The sequence below is a fragment of the Chanodichthys erythropterus genome, chromosome 15 (genome assembly GCF_024489055.1).
Source record: "Chanodichthys erythropterus isolate Z2021 chromosome 15, ASM2448905v1, whole genome shotgun sequence".
Taxonomy (NCBI): domain Eukaryota; kingdom Metazoa; phylum Chordata; class Actinopteri; order Cypriniformes; family Xenocyprididae; genus Chanodichthys; species Chanodichthys erythropterus.
In genome coordinates this window covers 17,145,943-17,163,490 of record NC_090235.1, presented here as the reverse complement: position 1 = coordinate 17,163,490, position 17,548 = coordinate 17,145,943, and the positions used below count along the sequence as shown (strand labels likewise).

At 37.2% G+C, this 17,548-nt stretch overlaps 1 protein-coding gene across 1 annotated transcript; it reads right to left on the bottom strand.

Moving 5' to 3' along the window:
• Nucleotides 1-1,377: 1,377 nt before the first annotated feature.
• On the bottom strand, nucleotides 1,378-4,095 carry abrab (actin binding Rho activating protein b). The gene is made up of 2 exons (XM_067361625.1): nucleotides 3,506-4,095; nucleotides 1,378-1,861 (listed from the first exon to the last, which is right to left on the bottom strand). The coding sequence occupies exons 1-2, from the start codon at nucleotides 4,093-4,095 to the stop codon at nucleotides 1,378-1,380; spliced, it is 1,074 nt and encodes a 357-aa protein (XP_067217726.1).
• Nucleotides 4,096-17,548: the final 13,453 nt, after the last annotated feature.

Genomic DNA, 17,548 nt, shown 5'->3' with positions numbered 1-17,548 from the left:
TTTTGTTGATTTTCTACTAATCAAAACAAAGACCATTTTGTTTTGCTCAAATGCTTGCATTTTATTAAAAGTACAACATGTACTAAACGCAGAGATCACATCCAGTTTCATAAGACCTGCAACTGGGGGGACTGTAGCATTAGTGCACTACACCCTCTTCTGGATAACTTACTGTATGACAGTCTTACAAATAACACACTACTCTATATCCTTAGAAACAAACAAATCAAACACCTCATTCTTTTAGCAGCTTCTTATTCACAAAGTATATGTCAATAAAACATTTTTTTCTTTTACATGCACACACAAAAGTATCAAACATGACATAATGAAAAACAAGGGGGTTAGTCACTGTGAATGAACACCAGAAAAGGTTGAACTAACATTAACAAACTGTAAGAATATATTGTTCATTAATATATTAGTTAATGCATTAACAACCTTTTTGTAAAGTGTTACCAAAGAACTGCAAACTTACAAACTGTATACATTATCTGTAAACGCATAGAACATGTAGAACATAATTGATTTACCTTTCAATATTTTATCAATAGCAGCAAAATTTTTCACATTCAGTTCAGAGTGAACACTGTCAAAGCTAACACTTTTTATTGAACTTTAATTAATGTACAGCAATTTGTTGATCTGTACTATTTGTGTACTGTGCCTATATTGTGAAATTGTATCACTATTATGGTGATCAGTGTTTCATTTGGTTGGGCACTTTTATATCGATATACTTTTCTGTATATTATGTTCATTGCAGTAAAAAGTTGTGTGAACTCAATAACTGATAATAAAATGCAAAACTGACCGACTTACAGCAGTTAGTTTTCTAGTTCCCAGCATGCTTTGCTTCAGACTCTAGGTGCAAATGTTTAAATAAAGTGTTTATATATATGTATATATATATATATATATATTTTTTTTATTTTTATTTTTATTTTTTTTTTTGAAAAAGATTTATCCATTAGTGTTTAATATTTGGCTTAAGGGTTTCTGAGGAGTAGAGGCTGTGGTTAGATTGAGGATGGGTGTAAACATTAACATTTTACACATGTATTGCTAGCTGGATGATTGAAGCACTTAATTTATTGGAGCAACACTTACTTGGTCTTTTTATGGCAATCAGTTTGCATGGTTTTAACAAGCAAATCAGATCGCTATTCAAGTACATAAAACTGAGAAATTCCAAGTTGCATCAATTAGCTCAACTTAAATTGTCTGGAAGATATATTAAATACACCCAGAATATTTAACTGAAAATTAATTGTTTTTTTGTTTTTTTTAAAGGCAATCAGTTTGCATGCAATTTCAATAAGGTTAACTATTTCGATTTCACAGTGAATGACATCAACACATTGTGTCAGCCTCATGTCATACTAACAGAGTAATAACAATGTCATCATCCCGGCCCTGCCACAGCATCTCCCCCTCAAACGCTACCTTCCCATGCTTCCTGGCCCTCATTAGTATGCCCACGACTTTATCAGAGATCCGCACGTATCTGTCAAACAGATCGCCAAAGGTCACTCTGGTGCAGCCGTCTGCATCCGGATCCGCCATGGTCCTTATGATGAAGCACATGTCATCTATCTCGCGGTGGATGTGTGCCTCGGCACGTTTGGCCCGCTCTGCTGTCTTACTGCCCTCTTTGGGCCTCCCGTAGCCCTCCTCACCTCTCCGCAGCCGTGTTGACATGGAATACTCATAATCAAACTCCTCGCTGAAGGGGTTGAGCTTCTGATTGATGGTATGCTCCGATGCCCAGTTTTGCCAGCGGCTTTTTAAGCTTCCCACAGCGCTGTATTTTTTTGACAAGGCATTTATTTTGTTGGCTTCTTCAATGTCCTTTTTGCCCCTATAAGAAGATTGTATAATATATATTTGTTATAGGCTACTATAGCTGATTCATTTGGTCACATTTGTTTAAAAGTGACCGTATTAGTGAACCTTTAAAAAAAAACCTCTGATCCAATCAGAAACTAAAAAAGTGACTGTATGAGTGAGTCACAGAATCTTTCACTCAACCAATTCTTTCAAAAACAAAGATTCATTCAGGAATGAAACAATGAGTGAGTCATTGAATCTTTCACTCAACCAATTCTTTCAAAAACACAGATTCATTCAGGAACGAAACAATGAGTGAGTCATTGAATCTTTCACTCAACCAATTCTTTCAAAAACAAAGATTCATTCAGGAATTGAACAATGAGCGAGTCACTGAATCTTTCACTCAACCAATTCTTTCAAAACGCAGATTCATTTAGGAATGAAACAATGAGTGAATCACTGAATCTTTCACTCAACCAATTCTTTCAAAAACACAGATTCATTTACAAATGAAACAATGAGTGACTCATTGAATCTTTCACTCAACCAATTCTTTCAAAAACAAAGATTCATTCAGGAACGAAAAAATGAGTGAGTCATTGAATCTTTCACTCAACCAATTTTTTTCAAAAACAAAGATTCATTCAGGAATGAAACAATGAGCGAGTCACTGAATCTTTCACTCAACCAATTCTTTCAAAACGCAGATTCATTTAGGAATGAAACAATGAGTGAATCACTGAATCTTTCACTCAACCAATTCTTTCAAAAACACAGATTCATTTAGAAATGAAACAATGAGTGACTCATTGAATCTTTCACTCAACCAATTCTTTCAAAAACAAAGATTCATTCAGGAACGAAAAAATGAGTGAGTCATTGAATCTTTCACCCAACCAATTTTTTTTCAAAAACAAAGATTCATTCAGGAATGAAACGAGTGAGTCACTGAATCTTTCACTCAACCAATTCTTTAAAAAAAAAAAAAAAAAGATTCATTCAGAAACTAAAAATGAGTGAGTCACTGAATCTTTCACTCAACCAATTCTTTCAAAAACACAGATTCATTCAGGAATGAAACAAGTGGCTGTCTTTATGAGTTATTGAATAATTAATTAAACATTCTTTCAAAAACAAATTAATGATTGACACTCACTAAATAAATCATTCAACCAGTTCGTTCAAAAACATAGATTAATTCTGAAACGCCACACAGTAGGATTAATTCTGCTGTATGTTCGTTTGGAATGGTTTTCTTTGGTAGAGTGAAATAGAGAAGCAACCGACTGGCTCTATTTTGTCTAAAATGTAATTTGCTTAATATTAACTTCTTGTGTATTAAAGTTTTGAATAACAGTTGGTCTGAATAATCAGTAAGGCTGTGATAGGCCTATTCTGTATATTACTAAATATTAAATATAATAACCTAACAGTGAATAAATAGAATGGTACATGGTACAGATTACACACATATGGGATTTCTATCAAACACAAGGATGCTAATTAAAGTGATTGACTAAAATAACACAGCATACTATAATTAAATTGATTTACAACATCTAAATATAACCATGACGAACTAACTTTTTGTTAACTACCATATTCCCTTTTCCCCTAAAAACAAAAAACTCTTCACTTCTAAACTCATCTGTATTAGAAGACCAGAACTTACCCGAGAACAGAGGATCTTTTGATGGTGACCGCAGTATTTTCATTCGTCCTGTTATTCTCTGTGTCCTCCCAGTTGGTTCCCAGCTGCAGGCCTCTATCCTCACCGCTCTCCTGAGCCTGCTTTTTCTCAGTTTCGATTTCCTTCCAGCTCCGCGTCAGCTCCGAAACCATGTTGGAGCACTTCCTGCGGCGCGTGGGCGATCCCTTCTTGCTCAGCATCTTGTCCACTTCATCCGTGGCTGGGTCCTTACAGATGCGTTTGGTCAGAAAGTCAATGCCCGCACTTCTCTCCTGGACATCCCTCGTCACGGTTTTTAGCACTTGTCCAGTTTTGATGCGTGACTCCACATCATCCTTGTTTGTAGGGACCTGGCTGGGAAGAGACTTCTGAGAAAGTCTGATCTTCGCCGAATCTTTTCTTGCATCTTTGGGGTCTTCTGGGTAAGATGGAGCCCATCCGCTTGGTTCGCTAGACTGCTTCTCCTCATTTTCGCTCACCCACTGCTGCCAGCTCCGTGTTAAGCTGCAAACCATGCTTATGGCACGCAGCTTTTTAATGTTCTTGTTTGCTGAGGGCTTCCTTTCTGACATCGTTTACCTCCAGGGATTCCTTCCCTCATTCAAATCCTTTGTCTTTTATATAACACCTTGTTGTGATTCCCAACCTGTAGTAAATTCTAGACTCTGAGCTCTAGCACAAGTGGTTTTGAAATGGGTGAACCATCCCTACATGATGGTGGAAAGTATGCCAGGCATCCCTGCTGATCATCTTTCCTTGACACTTACCGACCTCTGGGATTGGCGGGGAATCACGTTTCATCAAAGACATTGACCATCGCTGGTGGTAAACAGGGCATAGATGTCAGAGTGTGTTAAGCTTTTTCCTAGGCTGCGCAAATGTGCAGACAGCTCCTTATCTGGATACTTGGATTAAATTGATTTTGTCTTGCTCTTGGTGCTTATCTAGACAACTATATCGCCTTAGCTAAGTGGTAAACTGCCAATGTGTGGATCACGTGCATAGGTTTCCCCAACAGTCAATTATAATTTACTGTGAATAATGTATGCAGTAGGATTGTGTGGATACTTAACAACATAGGGTCTCTCATTCCAAATAAATTCCCAAGGTGAATGAAGGAAGTTGTGAAGCAAAGATCAAATGTCAAGGCGTCAATCCAAGACAGAAGTAGACATGTCTTTAGAGAGGAAAATAAGTGACACCTGAAGGAGACTCTAGTGTTTCTGCTTACGTACACAGAGGATAGTCTTGCATTGCACCTGGCAGCATGCATGAAGGATTTGACAAAAATTATAATGCACTTTAAACACTTCTATTCATACCACACATTTTTTATTGAAGTGCAGAGAATTGTGCTTGTGCATATTTAAATTCAGTCTAAAGGTGTTTAAGTATGCCATCTATGTTTATCTGTTTGTTTGAGATCAAATTGAGAGGCATTATTAATAGTATCTGCATGCATGAAGCAAAAGGAAGGCAGCTGGTGGCTGTCAGTCACATGGTGTAGATCTGTGTCAGTGTGCATTAGGGGACGGTAACTGTGACTGCAGAGGAACTTCAGCAAACTCTAGATGCTTCAAGAAATCTAGATTTCTAGAGACGAGAGAGAGAGAAAGTGCAATGCACAGAATTAATTCAGCAGTCATAACAAGCCACTAACAAGAAAGTGCATCTGACAAACAGCCAACAGAGCCAACATTAAAAATAAATGTGTGGTCAAAACATTAGCATATGAAATGTATTAGAAATTTGATAATGTTAAAAATTATTACACACAACCTTGTTTAAATATCAGCTTTACTAATTAAATACCATACCTGCAGATTACCTAAACAGAGAGAATAAAAACAGTTCATTCTCAAAATAATTTGTTTGACGTGTGTGTGTGTGTGTGTGTGTGTGTGTGTGTGTGTGTGTGTGTGTGTGTGTGTGTGTGCACTCAATTGCCAGCAGAGGTCCTCATTACAATATGAGATTGAGAAGAGCTCTACTTTGGCCACTAACTTAACTTTGTTTTTAAAAATTAAACCAAGTAAACTTTTATTTTTAAACTTAAAGTACATATTTACTATATATAATTTTTGTATTTTATATACAGTAGTGGCTAAAAGGGATGTCCAGCCTAGGAAAATTGACATTTTCATCCTTAATTCAAATATTGCCAAATTGTGCAACATTACTTCTGTGCAGGCTGTAATACAAAGAAATTATGAATGCATGCAAAAACAAATGAAATATTAATAACTGATTATGTTGTAGTCAATGTATGCTTTTTCCTGTGAGCTTTTTGTTTTTTCTATGCATTTATTTTGCATAGTCAGTAGTGTGTTTACCCACCACGCAAAGCACGCAATTGCGTGGGGTCCCGTGGGCTTGGGGGAACTAGAACGTAATCGCGATTACTACAGAGAGAGACAACCTGACTCTGATTATCTCTTCATCATGGCACCTGTTAGTGGGTGGGATATATTAGGCAGCAAGTGAAAATTGTCCTCAAAGTTGATGTGTTAGAAGCAGGAAAAATGGGCAAGCGTAAGAATTTGGCCAAATTTTGTTGGCTAGATGGCTGGGTCAGAGCATCTCCAAAACTGCAGCTCTTGTGGGGTGTTCCCAGTCTGCAGTGGTCAGTATCTATCAAAAGTGCTCCAAGGAAGGAACAGTGGTGAACCGGTGACAGGGTCATGGGCGGCCAAGCCTCATTGATGCACGTGGGAACAAAGGCTGGCCCGTGTGGTCCGATCCAACAGACAAGCTACTGTAGTTGCTCAAGAAGTTAATGCTGGTTCTGAGAGAAAGGTGTCAGAATACACAGTGCATCACAGTTTGTTGCGTATGGAGCTGCATAGCTGCAGAACAGTCAGGGTGCCCATGCTGACCCCTGTCCACCGCCGAAAGCACCAACAGAGGGCACGTGAGCATAAGAACTGGACCACGGAGCAACGGAAGAAGGTGGCTGGTCTGATGAATCACGATTTATTTTACATGGATGACCGGATGCAAGTGCTTCACTTACCTGGGAAACACATGGCACCATGGGAAGAAGGCAAGCCGGCGGAGGCAGTGTGATGCTTTGGACAATGTTCTGCTGGGAAATCTTGGGTCCTGCCATCCATGTGGATGTTACTTTGACACGTACCAACTGCCTAAGCATTGTTGAGACCATGTACAGCCTTTCATGGAAAAGGTATTCTCTGGTGGCCGTGGCCTCTTTCAGCAGGATAATGCTCTTGCGACAAAGCAAAAATGGTTCAGGAAGGGTTTGAGGAGAACAACAACGAGTTTGAGGTGTTGACTTGGCCTCCAAATTCCCCAGATCTCAATCCAATCGAGCATCTGTGGGATTTGCTGAACAAACAAGTCCGATCCATGGACTTACAGGACTTAAAGGATCTGCTGCTAACATCTTGGTCCAGACACCACAGCACACCTTCAGGGGTCTAAAGGAGTCTATGCCTCGACGGGTCAGGGCTGTTTTGGCAGCAAAAGGGGGACCAACACAACATTAGAAAGGTGGTCATAATGTTATGCCTGATTGGTGTATATAAAATATTAAGCTCTTGTAGTGCATGCCACCACTCAAGGAATCAGATTTTAGATAAAAGCTTCTGCCAGATACATAAATTTAATTAGTAACAAGATAAATTGGCCTGTGAATATTTCAATAACAAAAATGCAGACTATCATTGGAGCATATAATGCACAATCATCTGCAGATGTGGAGATAAAGGCAGATCATCCAGAACGAATGATATATGGGGTTCATCTGCAACGCAGACTAAATGTCAAAGCCCCAAAATCCCTTTGTGTTTCGAACTGAGGCCACTTAAATGACCTCATCTCACTAAACACATTCTCAAAAGGTCTGTAAAAAGAACGCTGATGGTCAAGAGCACTTAAACAGTTTTGATTGTGCACATGACTTCATTTGAATTGAAAACGCTAATTCTACACTCTACATTCTTTCCATAATACCTCATTTAACTCATCTAGTACACAAATATTTGTCCTACACCAGCCCTCAAGATGGTTTCCATTCCGACCAAGCTTTCAACTGATTTATTACGTTCATCATTAGTATAGATGGGTACCTCATCCAAAAAGCCAGGTGTTAATCAACTTCCCAAACGTCTGGTACGGCTGTCTGCACTAGACGTATGGTCCAGTGATTCCTTCGTCCATCTGGGCCGAAAATTTCTCCTGGTCAAGGCGGGCCATAGGGTCCAGTGTCAGAGTAGGAGCACCTGTACCTGCTGGTGCGTGTCGCACTTCCCTGTTTCTCCGCCTTTCTGTTTGCCTTTCAATTCCTCCGAGACTAAAACCGTTCCTGAACTTGTTTTGTTTGGCCATCACAGCTAATTGAGCAGACGCAGGAGACGCGAAGCCCTGGGGTTTCTGATTTGTGTATCATTCTGAGCAGGGAAATAGGATTTATGTTGTGGTAATCTGTCTCTGATTAAAGGCACCATTAAGTCTTAAACAGATAAAAAAAAAATTAGGTAAATACTTTGCTGTGGCTTTTACAAGTCAAAGCTTTTGGTTTTCAAAATATTTGCAGTAGGTGAAACACATTGCCATCAAAATAGTTTTTTTTTTGTCTTGAAAGTAACAATTTTGAAGAATTATACTCTAGGGTTTATTCATAGTTATTACAGAATATTTGTACTGTGAGAAACATATTGTATTATGTTGTTTTTGGAGTAGCCGGCTAACTTTAGCTGCCAACCACGAATAAAAAATACCTGCAGGACCGCACAGTAGAGGAAAAACAGTGCCCAAATCTGGGATAGACATGGAAATTAGGCATAGAAATTAAAAGAGAGAAAAAGCAGATGAATATAAAAGAAAAATTCAACACAACATCCTCTTCCTCATGGATAATGACCTGAGTTAAGTGTTGCCTTGAACATTTTAGACGCTCCAAAGTCAACACTGTCAGCTGGTGGGTTTCAAATCTGTCTCTAATCCAATAAAGCTCTACTGCAGTGAACGTTATTGATTGTGTTTGGCCGTCTGGAGCGGCCTCATAAATAAACAAAATGGATGGTAAATTACCTCGTACGTGATCAGGAATCGGCGGCAAAACTGCCAACAGGCCAGAGCGGAAACGCCTCCGCCCCATTTCGCGCGCATTTAACTGTCAGGAAGAGTGAGAGGACTCGCGCAATCAGATGAGCTCGTTACTCTCTGGCTCCGGTAATTTTAATTTATTAGACACGTCTGTAATGTTTCCATTTTCACAGACAAGCAAGTGAAAATGTGAAGAGTTATGAGGCGGATCGAGAAACATCACGTTTCGTTGTTTTGACTCCCGCGCTGAGACTGACCGAGCGTGACGTGTCTGGCGCGAGGCTCGAAGTAGTTTTTCCTGAATTATCAGATTAATTAAAAAAAGATTTATGTGAAAAATAAAATATATATGTAATATATTTAATTAAATACTTGAAATTCTGAATATTTATCTTGTTATATATTGTGTTATATGTTATGTTATTTTACGGGGCTGTTGAATGCTTGAATCTGAGTGGTTGACAAACGTTCTAAGGCATTACCACATTATTATTTCTTACATATATTATTTATATATGTTATATAGCTTATATATATATATATATATATATATATATATATATATATATATATATATATATATATATATATATATATGAAATAAAAAAAATCCTGGGTAAAAAACAACCCAGTTGGGTCAAAAATGGACAAACCCAGGGGTTGGGTTAAATGTTTGACCAATGTGCTGGGTAGTTTTATTTAACCCAACTATTGTTTAAATATTACTATATGGAAATAAGCAATTTAATCAATGTTTATTGTTCAATTATTATTCATTAAACTTAATTAATGTTAATTTCCAACATACTTTGGGTTCATTTTAAGCGAGCAATATAGTAATTTTTAAATAATGAGTTAAAGTTAGAGTTGAGTTAAATAAAACTATCCAGCATGTCAGTCAAACATTTAACCCAACCGCTGGGTTAAAACAACCCAATCGCTGGGTTTGTCCATTTTTAACTCAACTTGGGTTACTTTTAAACCAGCATTTTTTAGAGTGTATATATTTGCAAGCATCTGTCAGTCCTCAGAACATATCTTTATGAGTTTGCTCCTGAGTCAGCATCCCTATGGAGAAGTGTTAAGCAAACTCAGCAAGCCATGACCTCATGCTACAGAACTGTGTGTCTGACACTAAATCTCCTGAGGCTAGACTCAGTACATCCATTATAAATTTCCCTGAGAAGCACAACACCATATAACTGCATTAAAAAAAAAGAATAAAATCTGAGAGTTCAGCTGGATATCTGAGAGGGGGGACGAGGCCACACCATGTAAACATGCTTCCTTCTCCTCTACCATGAGGTGTAATTAAAAGGTCTTGCCTTCTTTGTTTGTGTGTTACGTGATTGATCGTCCTTCATTTTTGCTGTGCTGTAATTGTTGCGCTTTGGGACATAATGGATAAAGAAAAAAAAAACACAAATACTCATCAGTGATTGTCTGTCCGGATCTTTTTCTTAAAATGTATGTGAAGAAAAAAACAAGCCTTTCTGCAAAAATATCTTCTTATTGTTGGTCCTTGAGCATACAAAAAGAGATTTTTTTAAAATCTTGATTTTTCAGGTCAAGGCCGCCCCCTTGTGGTCAAAAGCACTTGCTTTATGGCTCTCTGTGTTGATGCATATTCCATTTTTGTTGTGAATTATATTAGTTTCATTGCAGAAAAAAAAAAATCACTTCTGAGCCAGGGTTATTATAGTTAATTAAAACCTTAAAAAATGTGTTTCTTTGTTGCTAAAACAAACGTTAAAGGATTAGTTCACTTTTAAATAAAATTTTCCTGATAATTTACTCACCCGCATGTCATCCAAGATGTTCATGTCTTTCTTTCGTCAGTCGAAAAGAAATGAAGGTTTTTGATGAAAACATTCCAGGATTATTCTCCTTTTAGTGGACTTTCAGTGCAGCTTCAAAGAGCTTTAAACGATACCAGACGAGGAATAAGGGTCTTATCTAGAGAAACCATTGGTCATTTAAAAAAAAAAATACAACTTTATATGCTTTATAAACACAAAATATTGACTTGCACGTAAGTAGAATATAGGCGTAGGACATACAGCGTAAGCTTTTTGAAAAATGTGGAAAGCGGAAGTACATGCAAGTCAATATTTTGGGTATATAAAGCATATACAGTTGTATTTTTTTTCGAAAATGACCGATCATTTCTCTAGATAAGACTCTTATTCCTCGTCTGGTATCGTTTAAAGCTCTTTGAAGCTGCACTGAAACTGTCATTTTGACCTTCAACCTTTTGAAGTCCACTATAAGGAGAATAATCCTGGAATGTTTTCATCAAAAACCTTAATTTCTTTTTGACTGAAGAAAGAAAGACATGAACATCTTGGATGACATGCGGGTGAGTAAATTATCAGGAAAAGTTTATTTAAAAGTGGACTAATCCTTTAACTGAAATAAAACATAAAAAAATAAAAATAAAATCAAATTCACATTATTAAACTAAAATAGTATCTCAATGATCCTAAAATAACACTGTTCCAGCACCCATTTATGGCCTCGCAGCCTTTCCTCGACGTGACTGGAATACAAAACGGTGCTGTAATCCCGTATAATAAAGTCACTGAAAGCAAACTTTATCAAGGGCCAGATTCTCTGAGGCTCTGTGTCACCATGCTCCAAAAACATTAGGATTGCAGCTGGTGAAATAAAGGCTAATGCCACTGAGCAAACAAACAAACAGAGCTTTTCTCAGTCAATCACTCGAGTGTGGCCGGGGGGGAAGGACCGTCCCTCGGGTCTGATTCAGCTGTGGCTAACAGGACGACGGGGAGTCTGATGAACAGGCCTTTGACGGCCTCGCGGCTCCATCATAACTCTTCTGAACGCCTCCTGTTACCACTGCCTCTCTCCCATCGGCCTCCAAATCAAGTTTCACTCTTAGGCTCTCCATCCATCCATCACCATGAACACCTTCTGGACTTCTAAAGTGAAAGAGGTCCCAAACCACTAACTGTGTGTTTACACGTTCAGACTCAAAATCAATGCAGCCTGACAATGCCAAGCAGGGAAATCTCCAGGGCAATCGGTCAGTCGATAGACTGAATATCTGTTTCTCTGAAACCGAGGATGTGCCAGTAACCACGACTGCATTTTAAAATAGTGATGACCCTGATCAACAAGCGCTGACCTTTTGATGCATATTTAAAATGAACCATTTATTCAGTGGTGTCGCAATGAGGTTGTGCGTTTCTCAGGCACTTAATTCGCCCCAAAAATGAAAATTCAGTCATCATTTACTCACCCTCATGTTGTTCCAAACCCTGTATTGTTTTCTTCTATGGAACACTAAAGGAGAAAACTAGAACAATGTCATTCACCATGTTGAGACCTGTCATGTCAAACAAAGGTTCAATAGGGTTCTGCATGGACCTCTAGGGTATTTGACTCACATTTTATGCCAAAAGTCTTCTATATAAGAAGAAATGTCTTAGATGATTCCATAATACTTTCATGTTTAACAGTTATTTAAATTTTTCTAGTGATAAAGTATGTTTACGAACTGCTCCGAGACTTTAGGTTGAAGATCCAAGTGCAGGGTAATCCATAATAGTAATCCATAAAACACACAGCAAAATCTCCAGAGTTAAATCAAATCTGCTCAGAGTACATATGGTCCCTCTCTAAATAGTGTTAAAATAACACTGAAGCAGAGTTAAAGTTAATGAGATAATTAAGCAATTAATAAAGCTGTGACTGAAGTCTTGTTTCTCTTTTCTGAAGTGATTCTGCTTGTTAACAGCAGGCGTTCATCACTAATGCACAATCATCACTTAATTAATTGTTTAATTATCTCGCTTCAGTGTTATTTTAACACTATTTAGAGAGGGACTATATGTACTCTGAGCAGAGCTGATTTAACTGGAGATTTTGCTGTGTAAGGTCAAAATCACGGACAAACATAAAACAAGGTCCAAGACACAGGAACATCCAGGGAGACAAGCAGAAGATAAAAACTAAGATGCAGGGAACCAGGATAACACTCAGAAATGCATTAGTGACACATACAAGACTTCGCAATGAGTGAATTGAATAGGCGGAGTTGAGAAGATGATGAGACACAGGTGGATGGATAATGAGTTTGGGCAATGGGTTGTGGAATAAATAGTCCATGGTGAGATAACCAAGATGAAAGGAGTGCCCTCTGGTGGAAATCAAGGGCACTCCAGCTGATGGATGTAACGGTTTAATTCATAAAATTTTACCATAAAACGTCCCATGATGGGAAAAAGTGTGTCAGATTATGTGATTCTGACTCTTGGGCAAGAATCACGTCAGACTACACATTGCTTCCTGACCAATCATTGCTTGTTGTCTTTAATGACATGCGCGATGTCATTGAGAAGGCGGAACTAGCGACTGAATTCCGGGAAACAAGAGCGTAAACAAACAATGGCAACATATAATATGCATACCCTTACTTCCCTTCAGAATTAAAATTTCCTGATAATTTACTCACCCCCATGTCATCCAAGATGTTTATGTCTTTCTTTCTTCAGTCGAAAAGAAATGAATGTTTTTGATGAAAACATTCCAGGATTTTTCTCCATATAGTGGACTTCAATGGGGTTCAACGGGTTGAAGGTCCAAATGTCAGTTTCAGTGCAGCTTCAAAGAGCTCTACATGATCCCAGACGAGGAATAAGAGTCTCATCTAGAGAAACCATCGGACATTTTCTAAAAAAATAATAATTATATACTTTTTAACCACAAATGCTCGTCTTGCACTAATCAGTACGTAATCATGTTGGAAAGGTCACTCATGACGTAGGCGGAAGTACTGATCCAGTGTTTACAAAGCGAATGTTCAAAGACTAAGACAAACTGCCTTTACAAAAAAAGGTAAAACAACGATGTCGGATGATTTTGAAACTGGAGGAGAAAATGAGATGGAGATTTTCGCCCTACCGCGGCACTTCCGTCTACGTCACGTGTGAAGCATCACAGAGCAGTGCAAGACGAGCATTTGTGGTTAAAAAGTATATAATTATTATTTTTTTTTATAAAATGAGCGATTTTTTTCTCTAGATGAGACTCTTACTCCTCGTCTGGGATCATGTCGAGCTCTTTGAAGCTGCACTGAAACTGACATTTGGACCTTCAACCCGTTGAACCCCAGTGAAGTCCACTATATGGAGAAATCCTGGAATATTTTCTTCAAAAACTTTAATTTCATTTCGACTGAAGAAAGAAAGACATGAACATCTTGGATGACGTGGAGGAGAGTAAATCATCAGGAAATTTTAACTCTGAAGTGAACTAATCCTTTAAATTTCTATTGTACAGTGCAATAGTCATGCACTGCAAAAAAAAAAAAAAGGGTTTTCTTCCTCAGTAGTTTTTTTGTCTTGTTTTCCAGTACAAACATCTAAACATTCTTAAATCAACATGCATTTACTTGAGAAGCAAAATGACTTTAGATATTAAGTCTTGTTTTCTGAAGAAATCATGAAAATGAAGTGAGTTTGTGCTTAAAACAAGAAGAAACATGTGTAGTCAGAGAAATTATATTTTTCCTTTTCCTTTAAATTACGTTTGCTTTTAATGACTCCATTGAAAGATAGTTCTTCTTGTTTTCAGCACAAACTCAGTCATTTTGCTTCTCAAGTAAATGTATCTTGATTTAAGAAGTTTTTATATATTTTTAATGAAAAGCAATTGTGTTGCTCTTTTATTGGACTTCTGATGACACTGCCTAAATTATATTTGCATCCGTTAGCAAGAGTTTTTCTGCATGAATTATTTTAACAAATAATGACTGGAACATGCTGAAATAGTTCTTTAAATCCTATAAATTCAATAAGCTGAAAGAATTTCAAAAAACATTGTTCAGTCATTTCAAATAGCCCCAAACGGTGCAATCCTGGACTTCAGCATGTTTTAAACTCGTCCTGAAAATAAGTTCAAGCTCCTGAGCCAAAGAAATTACAGAAGATTCATTTTTCTGTTCGCTTCCCTCAATCTAACTTGCTGAACTGAGGCCCATAATTCATTAGGTTATATCTGGTATATTTCTGGAACTTTGACTACATGGAAACATGCTTTTAGAGAGTTTTCTTTTATCCAGGTGGTCTTATTTCCATTGGCTATTAATCACGTTGTGGTGTGTGATGCTGCCATCTCTTCTCATTCACTCTACAGTACCGTCTCTTCTCTTGTCTGATCTGGCGTCAGGCCTAATGTTCGTCAGCAGACCATTCCCCCCCATTCAGCTTGTGCAAACAGGAAATGATCCGTCTTCAGAAACACCAGTGGACCGCGGAGGCGTCTGAGTCGGCCTTCACCTATAGAGATCCTGGTCACACGAGACTAAACGCGAGGCTCTGTGCGATATCAATGTGTCATCAATACATTATGTTGAACTATATCTCAGAGATGCAAAGCACCCAGAACTCACCTCTTCTGTTCTCTAATGTTGGCTTGAGTCCATCGCACATCTTGAATGTCTCTTGATTCTCCACTGTGCCCGTCCGATGCCGTCGGCTGCATTCCGGAGGGTGTAGTGGGTCAGCTCAGGTGTTGAAGGACATGCGGCAGTTTACAAGCGCCCGTCGTTTGCTTAACCCTTCGATTAGGGTGTAGGAATGTCAGCTATGGAGGGCTTTGGCCGTCCCGACAGCATCGTTTGACACCTCAGCAATCTGTCACGCCGGAGTGGAGGAGAACTAACAGTCTCGCTCGCTCCGGACACAAAGGTGGCTCGCTTGCTCGGGGCCCATTCTCTCTAAAAATTGCACTCCTTTATATTTTTTTCTTCTGCCGTGTGTAAATATTGTGTCTATGGAGAGACGTGACTCAAACAGAAAATGCTGAATAGTGCTGTGAAAGAAAAGGAAAGACTCGGGATTCCAGAGCCACAAATTCTCCCATTTTCCAGTAATAAACATTCTTAAATCAAGAGACATTTACTGGAGGAGCAAGATGACATTGAGTCTTCATTTAAAAAAAAAAAAAAAGTACATAATAAAAGTGTTATTTAAATACTTCATTCATTGAAACAAAAACAAGTAAGATTATTTTTCTATGGAAGCTTGTTTCTGCCACTGATTATACAATAAAAAAGCTAATTCTGACTTTATATCTCACAATTCTGACTTTATATCTCACAATTCTGACTTTATATCACTCAATTCTGACTTTATATCTCGCAATTCTGACTTTATATCTCACAATTCTGACTTTAAATCTCACAATTCTGACTTTAAAACTCAAAATTCTGACTTTATATCTCGCAATTCTGACTTTATATCTCACAATTCTGACTTTATATCACTCAATTCTGACTTTATAACTCAAAATTCTGACTTTATATCACTCAATTCTGACTTAATATCTCGCAATTCTGACTTTATAAAATGCAATTCTGACTTTATATCACGTAATTCTGAATTTAACTTGCAATTCTGACTTTATAACTCACAATTCTTTCTTTATATCTCACAATTCTGACTTTATATCACTCAATTCTGACTTTATATCTCACAATTCTGACTTTATATCACTCAATTCTGACTTTATAACACACAATTCTGACTTTATATCTCACAATTCTGACTTTATATCTCGCAATTCTGACTTTATCTCACTCAATTCTGACTTTATAACACACAATTCTGACTTTATAACACACAATTCTGACTTTATATCTCACAATTCTGACTTTATATCTCACAATTCTGACTTTATATCTCACAATTCTGACTTTATATCACGCAATTCTGACTTTATCTCACTCAATTCTGACTTTATAACACACAATTCTGACTTTATATCTCACAATTCTGACTTTATCTCACTCAATTCTGACTTTATAACACACAATTCTGACTTTATATCTCGCAATTCTGACTTTATAACTCACAATTCTGACTTTATATCACTCAATTCTGACTTTATAACTCACAATTCTGACTTTATAACACACAATTCTGACTTTATATCTCACAATTCTGACTTTATCTCACTCAATTCTGACTTTATAACACACAATTCTGACTTTATATCTCGCAATTCTGACTTTATAACTCACAATTCTGACTTTATATCACTCAATTCTGACTTTATATCTCACAATTCTGACTTTATCTCACAATTCTGACTTTAACTCGCAATCCTGACTTTATATCACTCAATTCTGACTTAATATCTCGCAATTCTGACTTTATATCTCACAATTCTGACTTTATAAAATGCAATTCTGACTTTATATCACGTAATTCTGAATTTAACTTGCAATTCTGACTTTATAACTCACAATTCTTTCTTTATATCTCACAATTCTGACTTTATATCACTCAATTCTGACTTTATATCTCGCAATTCTGAGTTTATATCTCGCAATTCTGACTTTATAACTCGCAATTCTGACTTTATATCACTCAATTCTGACTTTATAACACACAATTCTGACTTTATATCTCGCAATTCTGACTTTATAACTCGCAATTCTGACTTTATATCTCACAATTCTGACTTTATATCTCACAATTCTGACTTTATAACTCGCAATTCTGAGTTTATATCTCACAATTCTGACTTTATATCACTCAATTCTGACTTTATATCTCACAATTCTGAGTTTATATCTCGCAATTCTGACTTTATAACTCACAATTCTGACTTTATATCTCGCAATTCTGACTTTATATCACTCAATTCTGACTTTATAACACACAATTCTGACTTTATATCTCGCAATTCTGACTTTATAACTCGCAATTCTGACTTTATATCACTCAATTCTGACTTTATATCTCACAATTCTGACTTTATATCACTCAATTCTGACTTTATATCACTCAATTCTGATTTTATAACTCGCAATCCTGACTTTATATCACTCAATTCTGACTTAATATCTCGCAATTCTGACTTTATATCTCACAATTCTGACTTTATAAAATGCAATTCTGACTTTATATCACGTAATTCTGAATTTAA